General features: G+C 41.9%; 1 protein-coding gene across 3 annotated transcripts in view; it reads right to left on the reverse strand.

The window, feature by feature from the left end:
* Positions 1–2161: 2161 nt before the first annotated feature.
* The window catches only part of LOC137854400 (uncharacterized), an 88098-nt gene continuing 67068 nt past the window's right edge, over positions 2162–23191 (reverse strand). The window contains exons 34-47 of one of the 3 annotated variants that reach the window (XR_011095141.1): positions 22748–22886; positions 22243–22363; positions 21200–21309; positions 20262–20411; positions 20038–20091; positions 17369–17536; positions 16285–16437; positions 12316–12450; positions 10523–10675; positions 7558–7767; positions 5623–5737; positions 3758–3893; positions 3074–3204; positions 2162–2947 (exon numbers count right to left, since the gene is read on the reverse strand). Coding sequence is in view for 2 of the 3 variants with exons in the window: in XM_068677734.1 (XP_068533835.1) it covers positions 2834–2947; positions 3074–3204; positions 5623–5737; positions 7558–7767; positions 10523–10675; positions 12316–12450; positions 16285–16437; positions 17369–17536; positions 20038–20091; positions 20262–20411; positions 21200–21309; positions 22243–22363; positions 22748–22886 (1753 nt within the window). In the remaining variant the exon portion in view is untranslated. Of the gene's footprint in view, positions 2948–3061; positions 3894–5622; positions 5738–7557; positions 7768–10522; positions 10676–12315; positions 12451–16284; positions 16438–17368; positions 17537–20037; positions 20092–20261; positions 20412–21199; positions 21310–22242; positions 22364–22747; positions 22887–23191 lie in introns of those variants that run through there. The other 2 variants (XM_068677734.1, XM_068677735.1) reach the window with 2 other exon arrangements.

A 23191-nucleotide genomic window follows, 5' to 3' on the forward strand; every position in this document is an offset into this window, starting at 1 on the left:
AAATTGCTTAATCTTTTGCCTCTGATTTTGTTTAAAAGGGTAGAAAGGATACCTTGCCTTAGTTACTAAATTTTTTTCTTGGTGCCAGCAGTGGCTACTTTCCAAGACTTTAGGAAACCCAGGATCTCTGACACGTACAGATACCAGTCTGAAAAACTCGAGCTTGTACTGCGTCAGCTCAGCTGTGTTCTGGAAGGCCTGCGTTGTGCATTGCTTGCTCATTAGCCTTGCTGCAGAGGTATAATCCACAGCTTCCAGAGTTGGGGCTGGGGTCGTTTCCTGTTCCCCTCTGTGGGGAGGGGGCCTGGGTTGTATGTCTCCACCCTGTGCTTGGCTGCCTCACTGTAGAAGCAAATTACTCCTTGGCGAAGTTGCAGTATTGGCTACTCTGTGCAGTGTACTAGCAAATAACCCGAAGTAACAACTTGCAGTTCTTCTCGGCCTTGTGTTTTGAAGTGGAAGGTAGCTCATAGATCTGTAGTTTTATTTGCCCCTAAATCAATTTTAGGCACTGAACTGTAGTGACTCTTCAAGTTATCTGGCTTTTTCTCAAAGCCAATTGTGCAAATATCAAGCTGTTATCTTATGAATGTTCTTTGCAAGTGTTGCTGTAAAAGTTTATTTTGTCTTCAGTGGAAGAAAACTGAAACAGTTGTAATCACAAAACCAAATTGATAAATAAAATCTGTTGAATGGAATTTTACTTGTAAACTTTCTTTCATGTGAGCAATCCCAGAGGGGACAGTCTGCCAAGTTTCTGGAGATAAGAACTGTTTTCTACAGCAGTCAAACACTGGGGAAAGCGCGAAAACAAAATCTTTGAAGAGTTGATCTAGCTCTCTGAAGTTAACTTTGCGCTTGGTTTGTACAAAAGTACAGATTCAGATTTAGAATTGTCTCAGAAAAGTAATTTTCAATTAGGCGATGAAATTTGCTGTGTTAGATTAACTCTGTAGTGCTTTGGCTGTCAGGTCAGGACAAGGTATTTGTCACATGTTCCACCTGTGACAACCTGTAAGTCTAATGCTGAATGTGCCTTTTTCCAGTAGCAAAGTTCCTAATACTGGCTGGCTGCCTGTAAGGTGGAAGAGGGGCTGCAGTCTGTGGCTCTGGGCAAGCTGTTAATGTTCATGTTAAAGCATTTCTTCATGTTAAGATCCCTGCCTACGTGAAAAAGGGGTTGCTCTGGATCTGATTGCCTTTCCTGTGTAATCAGGAGAGCAAGGATATTTGCTAGGGAGTGATTGTCAGAGTATGCTTGAAAAAGCCAACATAGGGCATGCAGTTCTGTAGTCACAGGCTGACTGAAACCATCACCAGCTCTCAGTGAACTAACCTCAGTAGTTTCACATCGTGACCTCGATGGTTTTGTGAGTAGTCAAGTGCGAATGTGTCACAAGGGTAGTGGTGGCACAACTCGGTCAAATACAAGAAATCTGCAAAACTTGAGTACTGTTTCTGGAAAGGCTGTATGGAAATGGAGGAAACCTAGAGCTTCCTGAGGTGTTAAAATTGTGCCTTCCAGAAAATCATCCATTACATCATGCAGTCAAGCACTGAATTAAATTTGTCACAGCGCAGCACTGAAAGCCTTTGCAGGATTGCTTTTTCTTATAGTACTAGCCTTGTGGTACTGCTGCTCTTGGAGGGTAACCTTCTGTCAGTGCAGCACTCATTCAAAGTTCATCTTTGAATTTTGCTGTATCGAGCTCCCAGAGGAGTATTACATCAAGATGCTGCGATTATCCTGAGCCATCCCTTCCCTTTTTACCACTGCAGTGGCGTGTAAGTGCTTCTTGCAGGGGATGTTGTTCTACGTCCAAATTGGCTTCTGGTTCCTGGAATGTGTGATGATCACATTTGATAATTCCTTCAGCAACAGCTGGCTTTATGTAATTACCAGCCCCCCTTTTTATTCGTTTAAGGCACACCTTAAAAAGAACTCATGTTATTTGATGACTGATTCCACAGCATTCTGTTTATATTGCTACTTGTACAGTAGCAGCCAACTTGAATGAAATAATAATGCTTAAGCCTTGGTTATATATAAATGAGGTGAGTATTGTTATTCACGTGCACAAGCATCCAGCAACCTGGGTGATGCTGATAGGTTAGCATTCTAACTCATCATCAAAAGCTGCAGTACAATCTGACACATCTCTGAAAAACAGCTTTGATTCCTTTATTGATTCAGTTATAAAAACAATGGGTTTACATGTGGGAGAGATGCAGATAAGGGAGCATGAATTTATGCATTTTGCTCTAGCAGTGCAGCACGGTGCAAGGAGCCGCTCTCCTTCCCCTTTCTAGGGGGAAGGAGAAGAAGGTGCTAGGGAAGGTAAAGGTTCTGACGTTTTGATGATTCATTTTTAAACATTAGAGGTTCACTGCACAGGCAGCAACCTCCGGGGGTAAAAGCAGTCAGGCAGGATGTGGTGGTGTTCGATGGTTGCAATAGGGAAGCAGTTTAACTAAAACCACTTTTGCTCTGAGAACTTAGCTGTGCTTTGCACGGCTGTGTTCCAAGGTTACCGCAATAAAAGGAAGCCTGTTAGTTTTGACTGGTATCCTTGCCTTGCTGTGCTGCACTGGCCATCAGGGGAGGACGTGCAGCGCTGCTGTTGCTCAGAAGGAGGACCTGCATCACCCAGTTAGAGGATGAACTGGCTCTAGCTGCCAGCACTGCATCCAAAGGTGTTGAAGTGTACGTGCACAGCACTAGAGGATTGCTGCCTCCCTTTGATTTGTGTGTAAATGGGGCTTCTCTCACTTCAAGGTTGCCAACCTGGGTAGTTTCTGAAATGCCTCGAACTGATAAAAAACACATTTAGGCTTACTTCTGGACAGGCCTCTGTTCCTGTAGCTGCAGGAAGACAGTAGGAAGAGGCTTTTCGTTTAGGTGTGGTAACGGCCTCTCTGCCACGCTCTCCTTCCATCTGCTAGGAACCTGGAAGCACAAGTAACAAATGGAAGAGTCACCAACCATCTCAGGGTACCCCAGGGGTGCATGGAGCAAAAGAGTTGCTCATTTGCAGCTCTCTCAGACTGCTGTTACCAGCGCCAGCGTTCTTACTGTCTTTGGTCTTTGAGTGTTTCTTCTTTTTACGGTGCTGCTTCTTGGGTTAGGATTCGAAGGGCGCTGCTTGTAATCAGCGAGCGGAGTGGGTGCTGCAGACCTGTTCCTCTGGACCTGAGCTGCAGAACCTGGAGTGTTATTGACAACACAGCCAAAGGGGAACTTGCGTTGAATAAATGCCACAGCTGTTGTTTCTGATCTCTAGCAGAATGTTAACAACAGCAACAGAAAGGGAGTGAGCTGTGAGCGCTCAGGGCAGTGCTAACAATAGCTTGCCTGGTCTGCACAAAGTGGTTCACATATGATCTTAACACAAAGCAGAACAAAAATTAGTTGCGGTATTTTTACATAACGGCTCACTCTAAGCTCTTCTCATTCATAGTAACAAAGGTATCAGCATTTATTTCTTCAGCAGGAAATAGATCAGTGAAGCAAAAAAAATTGTGCCCAGTGTCGTGCACCTATTTTCCCCGCAACCCTGATTTCTTTGGTCCTGTTGAAAGCCAAGATCAAAAGAGGTGGGAGTGGAGGGGTTAATAACGTGCTCCTGGTGAATTCCAGTCTTTGTCCTTTTAGGATTCCCAAAAGCAGAGATGCAGCCGCTTAACACCACCCTTCAGCCTGCTGAACCAAATGCTGTGGTTGGCACCACCCCTAACATGATCTAACCCCGGTTTGTACCTGTGTACGGCGTGGCATTGCTGTACTGCATTGAAACCACCCGTTAGCCTTGCCAGGAACTGTAGGCGAGAAGTGAGGGTGTTTTGCTGCATAGCTGCAACCCTGCACTTTCTGGGAAGGCATTCCTCTTCCTCAGCTATGATGCAAAACGTTCTGGACTGTATAGGTTGGCTGTGTCTGGCGTTATTCCAGGATATGTGTCCAAGCCACTTGGCCTCCCGTAAAGCACCAGGAGAGCAGACGCCTCTCCCAGAGCTACCCCCAGGCAGACTGCAGGCAGTGTCTGCAGCCCGAAGCATGGGGCTTGAGAGGCGTGACTACACAAGCACCACAGGAACCCAGGGAGAAGGGCAGCAGCTGTTTTACACCGCCCAGACAGGCCATGGCTCAGCACAGCTGGGAGGGAAGAAAAGGAAGACGTGAAGATGAAGGAGGAGCACAGGAAGAGCTAGAGGATGTGGCTCAGGTTGCTCAGATCAGGGGGGCTGGAACTAGATCCATGGGACAACAGATCTGCTGTATTCCTGCTACCTTTTTGAAGGGGAAAAAAATACCTCACAACATTCATCTACTATTACAGATGTAGGAGAAAAATGAGGAAAAAAAGGTAGCTGAATATATTGGAGAGGTTCAGACTAAGTATTTACGTCTATAGCTTGATGGTAGTCCTCTGTTTACGACAGAGAGCTCCAAGCTCCTCAGACAATTTCTCTAGCTCTGCATCGTGTTTAACACCAGTAATTTACTGCAAGGGAAAAAAAAAAGTCTCCATTCTGTCTCACCTGCTTTCCTTCTTCTCAGTATCATCAGACTTAGAAATTTTGCACAAACTTCCCCTGGACTTCATTGTTTTAAAGCCACAGAAACCACACGGATGTGTGCACTAATTAAAGATACCTCCCTGTGCTTTATTTCTCCATGATCGGTTCATGTCTTGTCTTCAGCAGTGTGCTAACGAGCATTTCTCAGTTTCCTCTGGCAGGAATAACTAGTGTCTTCCTGCAGAGCAAACTGTAACTAAATCTGTGGTACTTTACATTCCTTGTGGCATAGAGCTGCACCTTGAAAGATCATTGTTTATTTTTTCCTATCTATCTATTTAATTTACTAGGGATTTAGGTATCACCCATCGTCTGCATGAGTTTCTCAGACTGAAGCCCCAGTAGGATTTTGATACCACAGAGAAAGCAGCAATTTCAGGCAGATAGGAGTAGAAATCCTTATTTGAGTGTTCTAAACTATGTGAATTATGTAAGCATTGCATAAAAAAAAATACCTAACAAGCAGCAGAGAAGGAAGATTTTTCTTAAAGTTTAAGTTCCAGGTTAAGTTGTCTAAAGGCTAGGAAGTTCTCACCGCTGTTTTGAGCTCCTCTAAAGATACCTACAATCATGGGCAAACAGCTCATCAAATTACCAGTGTACCAATTTGTTTCACTGGTCCGCATGATTTGTAAGCAAGCTTTATGAAGACCAGAGCCTCTAATGAAGCCTGATTTCCTACCACTTGGGATCCTTGGTTTCCTAATTGCCTCCTCCCCTGCATGCAGACCCCTCGTATTTCCCCTGATGTCCCTACAAAGCAAAAGATGACCTAAGCAGTGGTTTAAAGCTATTCGCTTGGGGCTCAATGTTTCTTGTACTGCTTGAGCAGCTGCAGTGAGGGAAGGAATCACTTCCCAAGACTGATTTAGGTCTTTCCCTTCCACCTAGGCACTTAAGTTATGGAGGAGGTCTTCTCTTCTTTCATACTTGGCTGAAGTTGCCTGGTGGTTCAAAGGTTAAGGAGGGATTCGGGGAGGTGGACACATAGCTCATAAGACTTATTTCCCCAAGGAAGCAGGTTGCAACACAATCAGTCTTTACCTGCAGTCACATTCCTCTGGGAAGCTTCCAGGCCATAAACTTGACACGGTAGTTCATCAGCGTGCTGGAAGGTCTCCAGTTTGAAACTGCGCTCTTGGGTTAACTGGCTTCCTATCTAAAAGGTATAAAAGGATTAATGGCAGCAACAAAAATTCATAATCCAGCAATTCCAGCTTAAAGCAGGGGCCTAGATTTAGAGGAAAAAATGTTGATGCCCTGTGCGTGCTTGTGAATGAGAGACCATCACTTCTTGCTGGTTGTAATAATCTGTAATTACAGCTTTGCTAAGCATATCCATGATCCCTCTGGATGCAAAATACAACAGAAAATAGGGCAAACTGACGTCCTCATTATTGCTTAATTGGAATCTGCATTTCAGGCTTTGCGGGAGGAAAATAAAACCAGCAGAGGACCTCTCTCACTGTTCTCTTTGTGTAACCCTACCTCTGGTTTCAGGGCTGAGGTATGTGAAAAAACAGGCAGCTTTTCCTTCATCTCTCCCACAGACTGCAGAGATTGCCAGCCAAGTTTAAATGCAGAGCTTGCTGGTGCTAATGATCACAAGTGCTACCTGTGGCTGCGACTGCTGTGTGGCAAAAGCCTCCCCGCTGCAGTTGCCATTGCCCTCTGCTCTCCTGGAAGGCTGATCCAGCTGTTGCCACCTCTTCTCTCTTGAAGGGTTATTTTGTAATCACAGCAATCAGAGCCCCAGCTCAGAGCCCCATCAAAGACAGAAAACACTGAAATCAGTGGCCTCGTGTCTGCACCCACTGCTTCGGCTGTGTAGCGGTCTCTCACTATCCTACAATTTTGCTGAAAGAACATGCCAGCAGCCTGGAAATTATTCCCAGCAGAATGGCATTTGTCATCCTGACTCTGGAAAACAAACAGTCAATGCTTTCACCTTGGTGCTTCGGAAGACTGAAGACAGAATATACTTGCTTGGCTTACAGGAGAGGCATTCAGATACATTTACAAGGTGCTTTCTAGATCAAGAACACAAGGGCTAGGAGACTTTAGTGGTAGCAAAGCTGTCAGTTAGTGGATGGATTCATCTAGTTAAAGCCTAATCAAGCAGTTTCCAAATAGCATTTTGTTCTACAGGCTACACGACAAAAGAAACACTGCACATTTCAGAGCCAAGAGCTCGCTCTACCAGCTGCACTATCCACAGAGATTTACTTGGCCAAACCATTTTTAAATGGAAGTAGTTAAATCTCTACAGTCCCTTTTACAGGGGAATGCTCTTAAAGCGACCTGGTTACTCACTTACACTAAATCCACGACTAGGAATGCAGTAACCAATTTAAAGTCAATACATCAGTTCAGTACAATGGCCTCAGTTTAGTTAAAACTAATGCCATTTCTGTGTATAGACAGAGTTAAAGCTGCCCTGTCCCCAGTATGTTCATTTGGCAGTTCAGAATTTGGGAAACACTGGTGTAATGTATGCAAAACAAAGAGGTAAGGGCAGAGGGTTTACGTCACATGCGCAGTAGATAAAGCAAAAGGACAGCAGTTTATCAGCTCTGCAGCACTGGCACAGAGGGAGGAAAACCCTGCCTGGGAAATGTCACAGGGAAGTACCAGGCACTGCAGATTCTTGTCCCCACTGCACAGCACCTTGCATGAACTCCCAGGTAGTTTATTTCTAAAATAAGGGGAACAATACTCACTCTATAGGACAAAGGCACCAAAGCAAGCTCGACAGCTACTAGAAACACAAGATGCCACCCAAAGGAGGAGCGTGACCCCAAGCATCCAGCACCCAGCACAGTGCCACTTGCTGTGAGACCCTGGAGGGCTGCTGTGAAGCACCATGAAACTGAGACACTTGAGGGGATATGCTCAGATGTAGCTAGACAGTGTTAAAACTGAGATGCTGCTCCAGAAATACTATCATTTCTGTTTTTTGAATGCATACTTAGAGTTTACCTTGTGCATTTCTTTTTTGACCCTTTTTTGTTGAAGTTGGCCTATTTTAGAAGGCTTTTCAGCTCCCTTGGTCAGGCATTCCAGTCTCTGCTCTTTTCCTTCTATTTCTTCAAGCATCTTCTCCACATTTTCAGCTTTCACCGCCCTGAGAATTTCTCTCTTCCTAGCTTCTTGTGTCATCTGATGTCCCATTTCCAATAGCATTTGTTTCTACAACAGAAGATCATGAAAGTTTCAGACTTGGATTACTTCCCCCAATTCTCATACCCACCTTTTAGATTTCCTTTTAAACCCTGATGACCAGTCCTGACATATTATCCCCAGCTGAGCAGAATGAGGAGAGACCCCATCCCATATGGCTTGGTGTTGAAGAGAATGAAATGTTGGTACACAAATCTGAATTATCTTCAGATCTTATGAAAGGAACAGTCAGACCTAAACTCAAAATAAAATCTGGGTTGCAGGAGGGGGGAGCACATGGGAAGGGTAAGGGGGAGTGGGAACAGAGTTCTGTATTTACAGCATTGCTTGTGAGAGAGAGAAGCCTTGAAACACCATTTGTGTGTAGAACTTGTTCGATTGCAAATAAACAAGAAGGCAGTTGGTTCCAATTTCCTTGTTCTGCTGTAATTTGCTCTCTGCAACCAGCCTCTGTTCTGCATGTGGGACTTGTCTTTAAAAGCAAAGCATAAACAAGGCAAGAGAGGGGAAAAATGAGCACAGCGTTTTCAAACACTGCTGTTTATACACTGTGTGTCGAGAAAGCCAGTAAGTGTGGCTGCATTTTAGAATCTGTATCCCAACTGAATGCAATGGTATTACAAACCACGCAGATTGGGTCAAGCTGTCACAGCCAAGGGTTGTGAAATGGAGTCTGCAATTTGTAAACACCTTCATCACTATCTATACAATGGAAAGAATTAGAAACAAGAGAAAGAACCAGAAGCTGATGTCAGAAACCGAAGGAAAAAACAAAACCAATAACAAAAACAGCCACAAGAAAGAAGGTAGATGCAGCGGGTCTTTTGGAAGTAAACTGGCAGCTTGTCTGTTCAGAAAAAACAATTTATCTTCCAAAGGCAACACCATACCAGCAAAAAAATCAGAACACAAAGCACTCAGGCCCCAAATATTTTATTTGGGAAGCTCTCTAAACCATACTAAGACTGGAGGTTCATAGGCCAACAAGCTCAGAATGGAACAATTAAGCATCAGATTTGACTTTTTAATATCACATGCCACAATATTTACCTCAATTACTCTCGTACTGGAATGAGCAAGCTGGTTTAGCTAAGCCATCTTTCCCAGAAAGGCATTTGGTCTTGACTTAAGGATACTCAGATGTTGTCACTTCCATGGTTAATTGCATTTTGAAAATATTGTTTCTTATTTCCAATTTTCAGTTTGTTTGTCCTCAAATTTTAGGTACTGCCTCTTGTTACACCTTTCTCTAAGGACCCTTTAGCATCTGCTGTTCTCTCCCTACAAAATATCTGTAGATTATAAACAAGTCACTTTCCTTTTAGATAGGCACAATAGACCGGGTCCTCCTCTCGACTGTTTTCTGCAGCCTTCAAATCATTTTTCGTAATCCATTTCCACATCCTCTCTGTATTTTCTCATCTTTTTATAGCACACTGGAACCAGAGGCAGTATTACAGCATGTTGTACACAAACCATTTTTAATGTGTATGTGTTATTTAGCTGTTTATAAACTACAAGACTGCAGCATCCCTCCTTTCCTTCCACTTCATTCGCCTGTTATGATCCCTGTCTTTTGTAGGGATGCTGTTACCCTGTTCTGTAGAAGCCTTGCTTTCTTCTCGTTCTGTATCTACTCATAAACCGCAATATTTCTTGGAGAGACAGTTAAGTTACCAAGCTCTTTGTACAACTCTGTACACCTGCTCTGCCCACATCATTATTCATTAAATGTAACTCATCAAATTCACTAACAATCCTACTCAAATATGTCATCGGTAACCTTTTTAATCTATAATTTTGCATTTATTTCCAAGCCACTGACCAAAATGTTGAATACTGAAAATTCTGCTACCAGTCCCTGTAGAAATCCATCAGAAACCATCTTCATTTAATAAAAATAACACATTTGTAAGACGTCAAAAAATCTAGTTCTTAATCCATGTAGCATTTTTAGAGATACTGCATAATGCTAAAGTTTAAAATACAGAAGGTGTATGCTGCTAACCCACGTTACAAGGTCTTTCCAAATATGTATTACATTTCAAGCATTATGCTTATCTATCTAACTTGTAATCTTATCAGCAGAATGAAATGAGGTTGGCTTGACAAGGCTTATTTTCCATAGTCATGTTACCTGGCATTAATTATGTTGCAAGTGAAGGGTGCACTTTTCAGTTTGTCTTTGAGGAACGAGCCATTTCAGCACATGTAGCCATGTGTAGAAAGGAGCTCGTTATGGCAGTGATATATCCATGAAGCTATTCAGATGGCAAAAAATGTGAAATGATTTTGTCGTGGGTTTAACGACAACATGTCTAAATGTTTCCTTGAAATTTAATGATTGGGTAGGAGATTAATAACCTCAAGGTCTGTAACTTTTTTTTTTTAATTATTATTTTTGCCTGTGGAATAAAATATCAAATGCATTTTTTCTTCTGCAAAAACATAGATCAAGCAATGTTGATAACATATATGAATATAGTACCTGCAGCTGTCATTTTGGCCTGTGACTTAAACTTTATACAAGATGCTACAGGTTTTCCCTAGTTCTCTCTACCTGCAGTTGTGAAAAAGATCAAATGAACACACTATTTCAGTGTTATAAAATACATATCTAGCTTCAGTAATTGTATCATGCAGTTGGTTTTGAATCCATTCCTCTCACAAAATAACAGTAGGCAAAATCCTCATTAAAGCAAGTGAGATGGAGAGGAGAATTCAGCTTGCTATGCTGATGAATCTGGAGCTCTAACTCAGATACCTGTTTATGTAGCAGTTTCTTTAGCTTGTCATTGTCTGCTTGAGATTTTACAAGAGCTTTCCTTATGGACGTGAGCTGACCCTCCAATGAAGTCACCTCTTGTTCTGCCATCATCTTAGCATTCAGACACTCTTTTTTGTTTTGAACAGCTTCCTGTAAACAAAGTAAATAACAGGAACAGTTATGAGAGCAAGGATTTTCTCTCTTCCATATAACAACAGGTTTCTTGAAAGATAATCTCTAAGAGATTTTTTGTAGAGCAGGATTGAATTGTTCATATTTTCTTCTAACTGAGGCTGGATTACTTTAAGGCAAAATGCAGAACAGAATGGACAAGAGAGGTTCATTAAAGATGAAAATCTGCATATTTTTTTCTTGCTTTGACCAGAGTTACAGGCATAAGTACTCCAGCTGGAGATGACAGTATTTTATAACTAAAATAATAACAATCTTTCATGAGGGTACTACTGCACCTCTTTAATTACATCCACATCAACAATTCAAGCTCTTTTGTGTAAACAAGTGCAGAACAAAACTTCATCTTGTTTGTGCATTAGAAAGAGCTGTCCATCTACTAATCTGTTTATTCCTTCGTTATCTGTAAAGGAAAAATGTGCGTGATGTAGCTTGTTTTCCTTCTGGGTAGGGTCTTTTTGTTTGTTTTAAACACAGATGTAAATGTATATGTATATACATGATATTATGTCAGGCACAGATTTAACAGCTCTTTCTCCTTCCCCATTACAAGCAAGCTCCAGGATCCTCTGCACTTGAGTGCAGGATGGTGAAATACCAGTTCTTAGATATGCAGGGTCATTGCAGAGTCAGACACAAGCAAGTTCTGTCTCAGCAAGATGAGTTAGTTCAGCATTAAAAAAAAAAACATTTTCCCATTTATTTTTATTTCAGACTTTTTTTTAATACTGTGAAGATAATTCTTATTTCTTATTTAAATCCACAAGTTTTCAATAATTCAATCCATCTTTGGCTGATCTGCATCTAATATAAATTAATAAATTAATAAAATATCAATTTAGCATCTCTGTGATATAGTTGAACTGAACACATGCATATTCAGTTTTATTTGGCTTCAAAATTAACAAGTACAGAAAAAAAACATTTTGCTTTCACTCTTTTTAAGTTAAATACGATCCGCTCTGCCTTCCCTTTGCTTGACATGTGCAGCTAATTAACCTATATAACAATCAATAACCTGTTTGTTCCATTCTAATCAGCCTCATTTAAAGCAGTGAGGCACTTTTCTTTCCATTCATCTTCACTTTAGTTTAATTTAGTCATTTTTGTGCTTCATCTTGTATTTCTGTAATTAAATTTACAAACCTCATGCTGTGTTCTGCTTTGTTTAAGCAGATACCAATTTCAAAACAAAACAAAACAAAAAACAACGTCAGCCTTCTCTTAAGCAAACTGTCTACTTTGTTTTCACTTCATATCTGCCTGTCTTCTTTTTCATATGGTTTGGTCAGTTGTGATATAGTTTATTTTGATATAATATTATAGTTATTCTTCTAAGTCAACAGCAGAATTAGGAATACTGTAGGCTGCTCATACTTCCTAGGCTCTTGCTTCAAGCAAGCATCAGTGATTTGTTTCATGCCCTTCGCAGCTGAAGACCACCCTTATAGCTATAACTTAGAGGGGAAAAAGTTTTATATCTAAAACCTGTGGTTACCTTGAAAGCCTATAAACTCACTGAATAATAATGAGTCTGACCAATCTGACCATTAGTTTAGCAGACACTTAAAACAGAAGAAAAGGTAAGGAAATATAACCTTCTCAGCATCTCTCAGTTTTGCAGAGAGCCGTGCCTTCTGAGTGGTTTGCTTCCAGCAGTTCAGAGCCTTCAGCTTGCACACCAGCTTGCTTAGCCTGATATTTTCATCCTGCAAGAGCTGCAGCTGTTCCTGCTACAGAAGACATCCGTAAAAGTAGACACCCACAAAGATTACCTTCCCCAAGACATATATGTGATTTTGAAGTAAATATAATTGAGAAAGCAGGCAACTATTTGCATTTCATTCTAATTTTCAAATGTTCAAACTTTGAACCAGCACAGCCTTTGGCAATAAACTTTATTACTGTGTCTCCACGGAAACAGGAAATGTGAATATTGTCCAGGAAATGGGGAAAAAAAAAATGGAAGAAATCTAATCCAAAATAGCAAGCAGGTAAGCCCCTCAGAAATGAAGCACAGTTAATGGTGATAAACACTGTAATTATGCCAGATGGAGATTCTGGTTCATACACCATTAGTAGCCTGGTTCACCCTAATTACAATGTCCTTATTAAGAACAAAATTATAAGATTCATGAGAAGTATAGTCATCGGGTTTTCTTTTTCTTTGTTCAGAATAGCAACTTCATCCTGGAAAATGTTCTTAAGGCAGAGGAAAGCAGTTTCTTTACACAAAAATCATAGAAAAAAGGGTTGTAGAGGACTTTTGGAGGTCTTGGCCCCAGGACATCTGGTCAAACTTCCTGCTCAAAGCAGGACTGTTGACAACACTAAGCCATGTCCACTATGGTCTTGTCTAACCAAGTCCTGAACAACTCTGGAGGTGGAGCTCACACAGTTTCCCCATGCAACTTGTCCTGCTGCTGCACCACCTTCCTCATAAAGAAGTGTTTCTGATGTCTGTCATGAACCTCCCTCACCACAACTGGTGCCTGCAGCCCCTTGTTTACCATCTGGTGCTACCAAGAAGAATTCATCTCTGGTTTTGTTTGCTGTAGTTGAAGGCTGCTCTTAGGTCACCTCTTGAATTCCTTTCTGCCTGCCTAAACCAGATCAGCTCCCTCAAATTCTTGTAGGCAATGTACTCCACAGCAGGCCAGTGGCCATTTTGGCAGCCACATGCTAGACTCTGTGTTTTCTCAAGCACCCTTCTCATACCACCAGGCCCTTCTACAGGGCTCTGTGCCAGGTACCACCTCATCAGTGCTTAGTAGAATAACAATATTCATCTGTCTTACGGCCATTCTTAACAGGTCCTTCTCAGCTTCCACTCAGCCAGGTGGCTCCCAGCTTGTACCATTGCATGGGGCTGTGCATCTCCTTTGTAGTTCTCCTTAAAAACCTTCACAAGGCTTTTGTAAATCCAGTCCTCCATTTTTCAAGGTGTCCCTGCACTGAAGCTCTACTATCAGGCACAGCACTGTCAGCTGGTTGAGGGAAGGGATTGTACCACTCTTCTCTGCACTGGTGCGGCATCACCTTGAGTACTGGGTATAGTTTTGGGTGTCACAGTATAAGAAGCAAATAAAGCTATTAGAGACTGTCTAAGGGAGGACTGCAAAGATGGTGAAGGGTCTGGAGGGGAAGATGCATGAGGAACAGCTGAGGTGCCTTGGTTTGTTGAGCCCCGAGCAGAGCAGAGCAGGCTGAGGGGAGGCCTCATGGCGGCCTGCAGCTCCCTCACGAGGGGAGCGGAGGGGCAGGCGCTGAGCTCTGCTCTCTGGGGACAGCGACAGGACCCGAGGGGACGGCATGGAGCTGGGACAGGGGAGGGTCAGGCTGGGGGTTAGGGAAAGGGTCTGCACCCAGAGGGGGGTTGGGCACTGGGACAGACTGCCCAGGGCAGTGGTCATAGCTGCAAGCCTGCTGAAGTTCAAGAAGCATTTGGACAATGCTCTCAGACATATGGTCTGGTTTTTGTGTGGTCCTGTATGGAGCCAGGAGTTAGACTCGATGATCCTTGTGGGTCCCTCCCAACTGAGGATATTCTATGATCTAGTGTCAACTCACCTTATTACCCCGTGTGCCCCATATTAGTTTTACCTGAACTTTGGCCTACCTAATTTCATCACTATAGGTGATTCTCTCTCTGTGATTCTGCCTTTGTGGCCTGTCCATGTTTCCTCTACTTGCAATATCTCTTTTTGCATTTTAGTCGTTTAAGAAAATCCTTGCTAAGTCAAGTAAGGCCAAGTTTCTGATGAACTCCATGGTCTTCTTGTATAACAGGACAGTTGGTTTTGAAATCTAAGTTTTCTTAAAAAACTAGCTGGCTTTCTGGAGCACCTTCTCCCCTCCTGGCAGTTTCCACAGATGTTCTGCCTAGCAATTCCCTAAAGAAGTCTGCTCTCCAGAAGTCTCAAGTCACAGTGCTGCAGCATAATTTTGCAACCTTCCTCCTGATCCTGAAATCTTTTCAGTCACTGCAGCCTCAGATGACATCTGTGATGATACCACCAGATTTTCCCTGTTTGTGAGCAGCAGAAATAGGGATTTACCCTGGCTGGCTCTCTAGCATTTGCATTTAGGATATTATTACTAATGCTGTCTAGGAACTGCCTGTGCTTTCAAAATGCTTTGTTCTGCTTCCAGTAGATTTCCACAGGGATAAAACCTCCATGAAAACCAAGGCCTCAAGTTAAGACTGCTTTCCTTAGCACCCAGTAGACAGCCTATCCAATTTATCCTCTTGATCAGGTAGTCTGCAGCAGGTTCTCACCACAGTCATTAACAAATGACTCCCTCCCCTGACCTTGACTCATAGGCTTTCAGGAGTGCATCTTCACACTCACACAACAGCTCTGTGCAGAGAATGAACTCCATACAGATTCCAATTCTTGCTCCTCTTCCCTGCTGGCCCTTCTTAAAACACCTTGTAACCACCCAGGACCATGCTCCACCTGCGTGCACCAAGTTTCCGTGACCCTGCCCACACCATAGCCATTGGACTGCATGTGAGCTCTCTGCTCTCCTTATTCACTGCCTCTGCACACTGTCCTTTCCCAGTGGGAATGTGGACATTTCCCTGCAGCCTTCTCAGGCATGGAACTCTTTCATTTCCACTAGTTCCTCATTTACTTCTGGGCATTCCTATCCCCCGGGTTTACTGGGAGGGTTGAAAGCCCTTCTCTCTACAGTGGTATTACATTTATATCCTGTTTCACAAACTTCTCTGCTTGAAAGATCTGGAGGCATATTTGCTTCAGACAGAAGTATTTAGCCATTACCCATTTGATCTCATTTGTATTCACTGACTGACTACCATAGTTTCAGTACAAACTGAACTTTACCAAGGAGAGATGTGTTTGACTATAAAAGGGATTGATTTGGAAATTGTAGCCTCAAAATTACTTCCCAGGCTTTAGTTTATAACTCCCAGAACATCAATTTGGGGGGCACTTTTTCAAAACAGAGTTGAATATATTCTTATTCTAAGTAACCCCAAATGGAAAAAAAGGATTTGGTCCCCACTTTTTTACGTGAACAGCTTGCACAATAAGATAAAACACCTATCAACACATTTATCTGGGTCACTGCAACTTCATTTTCTGTTTCCTCCCTGCAAAATTGGGAAAATGACAACAGATGACAGCACAGTCTGACGTGATTGAATATGAGTTCACTTTTACACTTATTCAGATGGAAGTTTAACCTCTGATGTTCACCTACATAGGAACTCTGCTTTATCTGTCGTGACTGAAACTAACACCATACTTTCTAAGTTTAAAACCAAACTCAATTCAAATACATGTAGATATTCAGGATCTAAGGACTGCGTCTGGCTGAAAATTTCTGTACTTGGAGAAGAAAGACACAATCAAAGATGATTGATTCACGACAGCCTGACAAATGAGTAGCCATTAAGAGTCTAGTAATGGGCCACCTCTTTGCTCTTCACCCAGTGGATGTCCAAGATAGAATGCAGTAACTTAAACCATCTTCAGAAAACTTAACCTTATGTTACTATCCTTGTGTTCATTTATTGACATGCATACATTTTTCCTTACTTTAGACAAGTATTCTTTCAAGTCACCCTTATTTTCAGAGGAGCCAAACTTTTTCTTCAGATCAATCATATTGTCAACTCCTTCCCTTCTCACTTCACTGATGATTTCAAGCACTCGTTGCTCAATGCTAAGTCGATAGACATCCAACTTCCCCTGCAGTTACAAACAGAACCCACTGGAGATTAAATGTGCACATATGGGAAAGCAACATTCAAAAGATTTCAGAAGTCACAACCAGATGGTCTTTCTTGATAATTATTTCCCTATAATCAATGTATCAGGAAGACAGAGCAATATTCTTATTACATCTGGACATTGCAAGGAGCAGATTTCAATTATATCATTTATAGACAAATTATTGGCAGTCCTGAGAGGTATGGATTTAATGGAAGCAGTGGCACCATGGTGATAAAATAGGCTTTCTGGTAAAAAATGCTCTCACCCTCAGGACTGCAAAAGGAATTTCAGTATTCCTCAAGTCACTCTTGTCCTGATCACAGACATTGACGGGCTTATGGATTGTGAATAAAAACCCTGGGGATCTGCTACAGGCAGTTGTTCTATAGCAATAGTTGCTAATAGTTGCCCTATTGCGACACATGGTCACAATCAGGTCAATTTTTATAGGCTAGACTGCGGTATCCTTATTTTTGTAAGTAATGACATATGATAGTGTACCACAGAAATCAGCGGACTACTTGAAAAACAAAGGCATTGTTAGAGTAAGCAATACTATTACACACTGGACATAAAGTTTTCAAGAAAAATAATGTAGAATATTACAAGTTGAAGTATTATATCCAAAAAGTTCCCTCCGCAGTAACTAAAAAGAGCTTCTATCACTCTCTCTAATGTGGTACCTGTTCCACTGAGACTATGCCTCCTGTCTTGGAACAGGTACACAATTTTTCTACCAGACATTTTTACAGGATGCTTCTAAAATATACAGGAGGAGATAAATGATTCACCCACTCATCCACCTGGCACACTACAGCAATTTATTCCTTTGAGTGCTACACATACTGGCAAATTATCAGCAGCACAAAAAAGACCAATTAGGTACCCCATCTTATTTTGTACCTACTTTTAGATGGACACAAGTCACAAATAGGTTCTGCACTAATGATTCGTATTCATCCCGTACTTCTTTCCTTATCTTCTCTTTGAGACTGAGATTTTCTTCCTCTAAGTCAGCAACCTGGGCTCTGAGAGCGGTTATTTCCATAATCATTCCATGACTCAGCCCCGCAATCTATCACAGCAGAGAAAGTGAATGAGCAAAGCTGAAGATGAGCAAATACCATAGCCAGGAGTAAATGATTCAGAGTTCTGAATATGTAGCATGATACAGAATTAAGTATCAGAGTGACAATATCTTCCTATCTGAATGGCTAGATGAAAATAACCCATTGAAATAACCCATAATCCATTAGGTACATCTCTGTTGGTTTTAGAAATATTTTTTCTTCTTGGAAACAGTAGGAAGAATTGTGGCAGTTCAAGACCAATCTTTGAAGGGGGGGGGGAAGATTCATATATAACCTTAAAAAGTGTTTGTGGTAATCACAAAAGAAAGATGTAGTGGGTATGAGAACTGACAGACCAAAAAAAAAAGAGTGCAGGAGGGAGGAACAGGATTAGAGATTAGAGAGTAGGATTTGGGAGCCTGATTTTGGGAGATCTTGTGCACAGGTCTACTCTGCAGGTGAGCCTGGCCTCCTGTAGCATAACCTACGTTGCCTCCAGAGAGAAAGCCAGAATTGTGACCAGGCTTTGTTCAGTAAGCTGTGAGGTAATACATTTATCGGAGCAAACGTGCTGTCTGCTGATAAGCTTGTACATACAGACCATTTAATACACGATAAAAACAATTATGTGCGCCATTTGTTGATATTTGACAATTAACATACTCTCAGAAAGGGCATGCAGGTTAGCACAAATAGGAAGGTGCATGGTAGAATTTAAAGAGATTTAAATGACATCATTTACATTTCACATAGGTGGGTCATTGCTAGGTGTAAAAGTTTGGTCATTCTCATACCTCTGAACAGCATTTACAACCAGATGAGCACAATGGAGGAAAGCTAAAAAACATTCTTAGCATATTACATTATGAAGATAAGAAATAGGCATTGTAGGTATAGCCAACAGCACACTCTGCTTTTAAGTTGCCTGGCACCTCTGCGTGCCAGGTCTAAGTAATAAATGTTAATAACTTCAGTTTCTCAGTGAAATGTTCTTTTTTTTTTTTTTTTTTGTCTTACAGAAAGCATTATCTAGAGATTTCTGAAAATGAATGTTTGGGAAAATACACGTATTCTAGCCCTACTGAAAAACTCTGTTGATCTTTATTCAGAGCAGAATGGGTTTTCATCTGCTTTGGATGCCTTTTTTGTAAAATCAGCAAAAAATCAGTCAAGTCCAGAGTACATTGGGGAAAAAAAAAATGGTCCGTTTATGTTACATAGAGACTTTTTAGGTTTTAAACTGTCTGCCATGACTGATCATGCCTGAACCTTTGTCATGGTTTCTGTCACCTCTCCTCAGCAACTGAACTTGCTCTCTTCAGACTTGTAACAGCCCTATTAATTGCTGTAGGCCAGTGAGCAGACAAGTGGAGCTGTGAACAAGTCTCTTTTGAGGTTAAAGCGGAGCCCAGAGACAGCAGGCAGCTATCCAGGTTGGCCAGTCACAAGGATTAAGCTGTCTTGTACTTGAAAGAAGAGGCAGATGAGACAGGGATTTGGTGGCGATGGGCTGGCAAAGGGGAGGGGAGGAGAGACTCCCATGCACACAGACTCCTGGAAAGTCCTACCAGCTCTTCCCATTATCTTTCCACCCAGCTCAAACCTCACACATGTTTCTCATTTTCTCTCTCACCCAGCTTCCCCAAACATGCAGACACTGGAATCAGGGAAGGAGAGAGGTTGCTGACAAGGCACTGTACAAAAAAAAAAGATATGGGGGCAAAAACTGGAAAGAGCATGAAAAAGTGAGTCAAGAAACAGATAAGAAACTTTGAGAATAAAAAATGAAATCTTGTAGTCAGCAATGAGGGTAAATGAGAAGAGGAACATGCAGGTATTCCAATGCTGGTGTGCAAACATCCCTGAAACCCAAGCAGTCTTCTCTGCACCGTAGATTTCTGTGGAAGCTGACATGCCTCTAGCAGTGGCGTTTATGATGATGGAGCCAAGCCTCCAACTCTGCTAATAGATTATAGGGATATCACATGATACCACAAGATGGCATTTCTAATTTATTGGCTGGATTTACTTCTTCAGAGAATTCCACCCACACATACCCGCTATCCTAAAAAAAACACAGATGAAGTTGCAAAGTCAAGTCAACTTGAGGGGAGTTGTTTACGCAACCATCATGCAGCCTACCTGGCACCTACACTGCGGCATAGCCTACGTGCCTGACCCACTTCTATTTCTATCTTGCTCAATGCATATGACTGAAGTGCTCTGGAAAATGCCTCGTGTAGGAAGAGAGGCCCATCAGTGAAAGCTTAAGTTAAAAGGTTACCAGTACATCATCCATTCTGAACACGAACCAGAGAACAGCAGGCTACTACTACCTTTGCCTCCAGGTTATCTTTATTTCATACTTTTTTCTGGTATTGAGCACAGGAACAGCAGCCCCAGGACCCCCTTACCTTTCTTCTCAAAGACTATCACCATGTGTTCGTACACTCTGTCCCAAATGGGACTGCTGAGCCCTACCAGTCGATAGGCCATCACCACCAACCTGCACCAGAGCCATATCGCCTTGGTTGCCACCTTCTTCCACCGCATGCAGCTCCTGAAGGAAAGCATAAAGGTGCACGGTGACTGTGCTCGTGTAGCCCAACTCCAACTCAGCAAATTCCCAGCCTGACAGCTCGGCTTTCATTTTCACTTAGCAAGTACCTCCCACCCAGAGAAACCTCTTTGCCCTGTTCTTGAAGAGTAGAATCAATGCTCTGATCATACTTGTTCTTTTTGGTAAAGTAGATGATGCAGCTGCTGGAGAATATTTTCATAAAACATGGAATAGGTCTCAAAGTTGCTGCGTTCTCTGGCCATGATGTCACAGCCCAGTACAGTAAGACACTGTTGTAAATGGCTTTTTTTAAAAGTAACCTAGGAAAAACAAAAAAGAAATCTTACAGCTTGCCTGAGTCATAAGCTGCTATATACAGCATATTGTCAAAATGAAATATGGTCACCTTGTTGTAAATTAAATGTTTCTGTGATATCAAAGTGATGCAAAAATAAAATTATTCAATGTAAATGTTTTTACCCAATCTACAGTTTCACTGATCTAATGGTAAACAAATTTGTCAGGTTTTTGACTGGTTCTAGCTGGAATTGTATAATGTATTTCTTTCTATCTGAAGCTAAAAGACAATTTTCAGTAGATAAATGTTTTCAGCAGCTCAGAAACTGCCTGAGCTGTTGGGCCCCAACATCCCTTTTCTCAAGAAAAAAAAAAGCACTGTGATTTTTAACCTGAAATGGTCATTTTGTCGTAAATATTTTCTTTAGATTTCACTGAAAGAAAAAACACAAACCTGCTTCCTAACATAATTCTGGATCCCTGATTTAGCACTGACTCAGGAAGAATTTCCCCTGCTTAAACTGTGCATAAAGCCCTGCAATCCTGCACTGCAGTTGGACATAAACCTGCAGCCCTAACTCATCCTCACGTTACTACAGTCCTGAGATCTGACATAAAGCTGTCACAAGGCAGTAGGGCAATACACAAGCTTGCTGCCAGTACTGCTATTACAAAACAACATAATCTGAATATGAGCTCAAAAGCTTAAGAAATGTGTTTCTCTTTTAGGTCAGTGATTGACAAGAGCTTTAATAAACAAAGCTGTAAACATGGCTTAATTGTCGCTTTGATAGAAATGCAGAATATGTACCTCTGTATCTGATTCTTGGTAGTTTTCCATCAGCCTTTGAACAAATGTTTCAACTATCTGTGGTCGTACAACTGAGAAATTTTCTTGCATTACCCTATGTTTCCAGAGCTCTGCAGGAATAGAGGGAGAAAAAGTAAAGAAAAGAAAAGAAAACAAAACAGACCACACATCAGTGGGTATCACTGTCACAAAATATTGATCCCTCAATAATCCCTGGGATTTGACACTGGGCGTGCTGTACAGCTTAAGGTTTCTCAGCTTTCCTAAAATGTTTACAACAAAAAGTAAATGTCATTGCAAACAGATTGCAAAAGCTGTGTTGAGCCGCAATATCACATTTGTTCTGGTATCAAAGCCAAAATGCAATTTCATTATGGAGCAGTTCCGTCAATAATGACCTGGCCCACAATTGTGTATAGGAGTTTTCTGTAAATACTGAGAAAGGAACACGGCTTTTGTGTGAAATTGAACATTTCTGTACAGTAATTATGGCTGCCTGCATCCTCAGCCAGAGGCAGTTGGGCATATTTTTCATCCCTTTTATTTCCACTTTTTCTTTTTGTACTATATGTGTCTGTGAATACACATGCTGTCACTGTACAAAGTAAATATGTAACATGCTAAAAAGTCTGGCATTTAGATTGAATTGCTCTGCCTAAAATATTAACACTCCATTACAGAGGAGGAGAGAAGTATTTTCTTATCAGTCTGCTTCAAGCTGCCTGCAAATTCCAGAATAATTAGAGTTCAGTGCTGCCTGCAATATTGTCTTTGCAATGATTATGGTTAAATGCTCATCTTATAATGAGAAAGTCAAATATTAGATTTAGGGAATCTGAATTTGTTGCCATTTTCGATCAATGAAACCATCCCTTGGTTATCTGGTCCCGGGCCTCCAAATGAGGATGTGGGGAGCTGAGACCAAACCTGCCCTCTTGTCCACACACAGGGCAGCTTTGCTTCTGCATGCATCAGGGCTGCTTTTCAGCTCTGAGTCTGCAGCCCCCCACGTGTCCCAGCAATGGTACTTTAACTCTCCTTACCAGTGGGGAGGCTGCTCTCTTGTCTGGCTCTTTCAGATGTCACTAGAGTCATCTCTAGTTTAATCTTCTTCTGCACATCATGGATCATGTGGATTTCCAGGCTTTCCAGGAGCTTTTGAAGCTGGAATGATGTTTAACACTCAGCTTATACTAGATGTGTATATTGTTTATAAAACCACCTGCTAAATATCAAAAACTACCAGACTGAACCAAAGCAATTCTGCTCTTTTCTTTTTTTTTTCTAAAATACAGTAGTTTCAGGTAAAGTATCATGGTTAATATAATTTTGGGGTGACTGCATGCCTATCCCTGTGCCACACGTGCTTTTGACAGAGGCAGGCTCTCCTGTTGCTGTGGGCTGTCCCAGGACCCACACCATGCTCCACAAAGCAGAGGTGCCACTGCAGACCATCCCCAGTCATCCACATCTGCCAAACGTCCCCATCAACAGCCTCCACAGATGCCCACCAGACTGTGACGCACCCATTAATGATCCTCCTCTTACCTGATACACTTTCATTTCAATTTCTGATGCTCCTTTTGGGGGAAGTATATGCTGAGTGCTTGTAACAGGCCCTCCAAAGTCCTCTTCTGTGCCCATTTTTCTGGCTATGGCTTTCATGGCCGGGTGCAAGATGTCTGTGCTAGAACCACCAAGACATGCGTATTTCATTAATTCTTTCTACAAATTACTGTGTTTGCATTTACTGACTTTGGACCTTAGCTTCCTTTTCCTTCCCTTGCCCCTGTTCCTAACCTGTGCAGAATATGCCTAAGGCACTGAATATGCCCACTGGGTTATTCCCACTCAACCTTCAAACAGGGCAGGAATCTCTTTTGCATGGATCCTGCCTCATTGCATAGTTCAGTAATTTCTCCAGGTTTATACAAACACAGAGAAAACTGAGAGGAAGAAACAAAGCATCAGCCAGATAAAGCAGGGAGATCT

This window comes from Anas acuta, chromosome 3, assembly GCF_963932015.1.
Source record: "Anas acuta chromosome 3, bAnaAcu1.1, whole genome shotgun sequence".
In the NCBI taxonomy this organism is placed as follows: domain Eukaryota; kingdom Metazoa; phylum Chordata; class Aves; order Anseriformes; family Anatidae; genus Anas; species Anas acuta.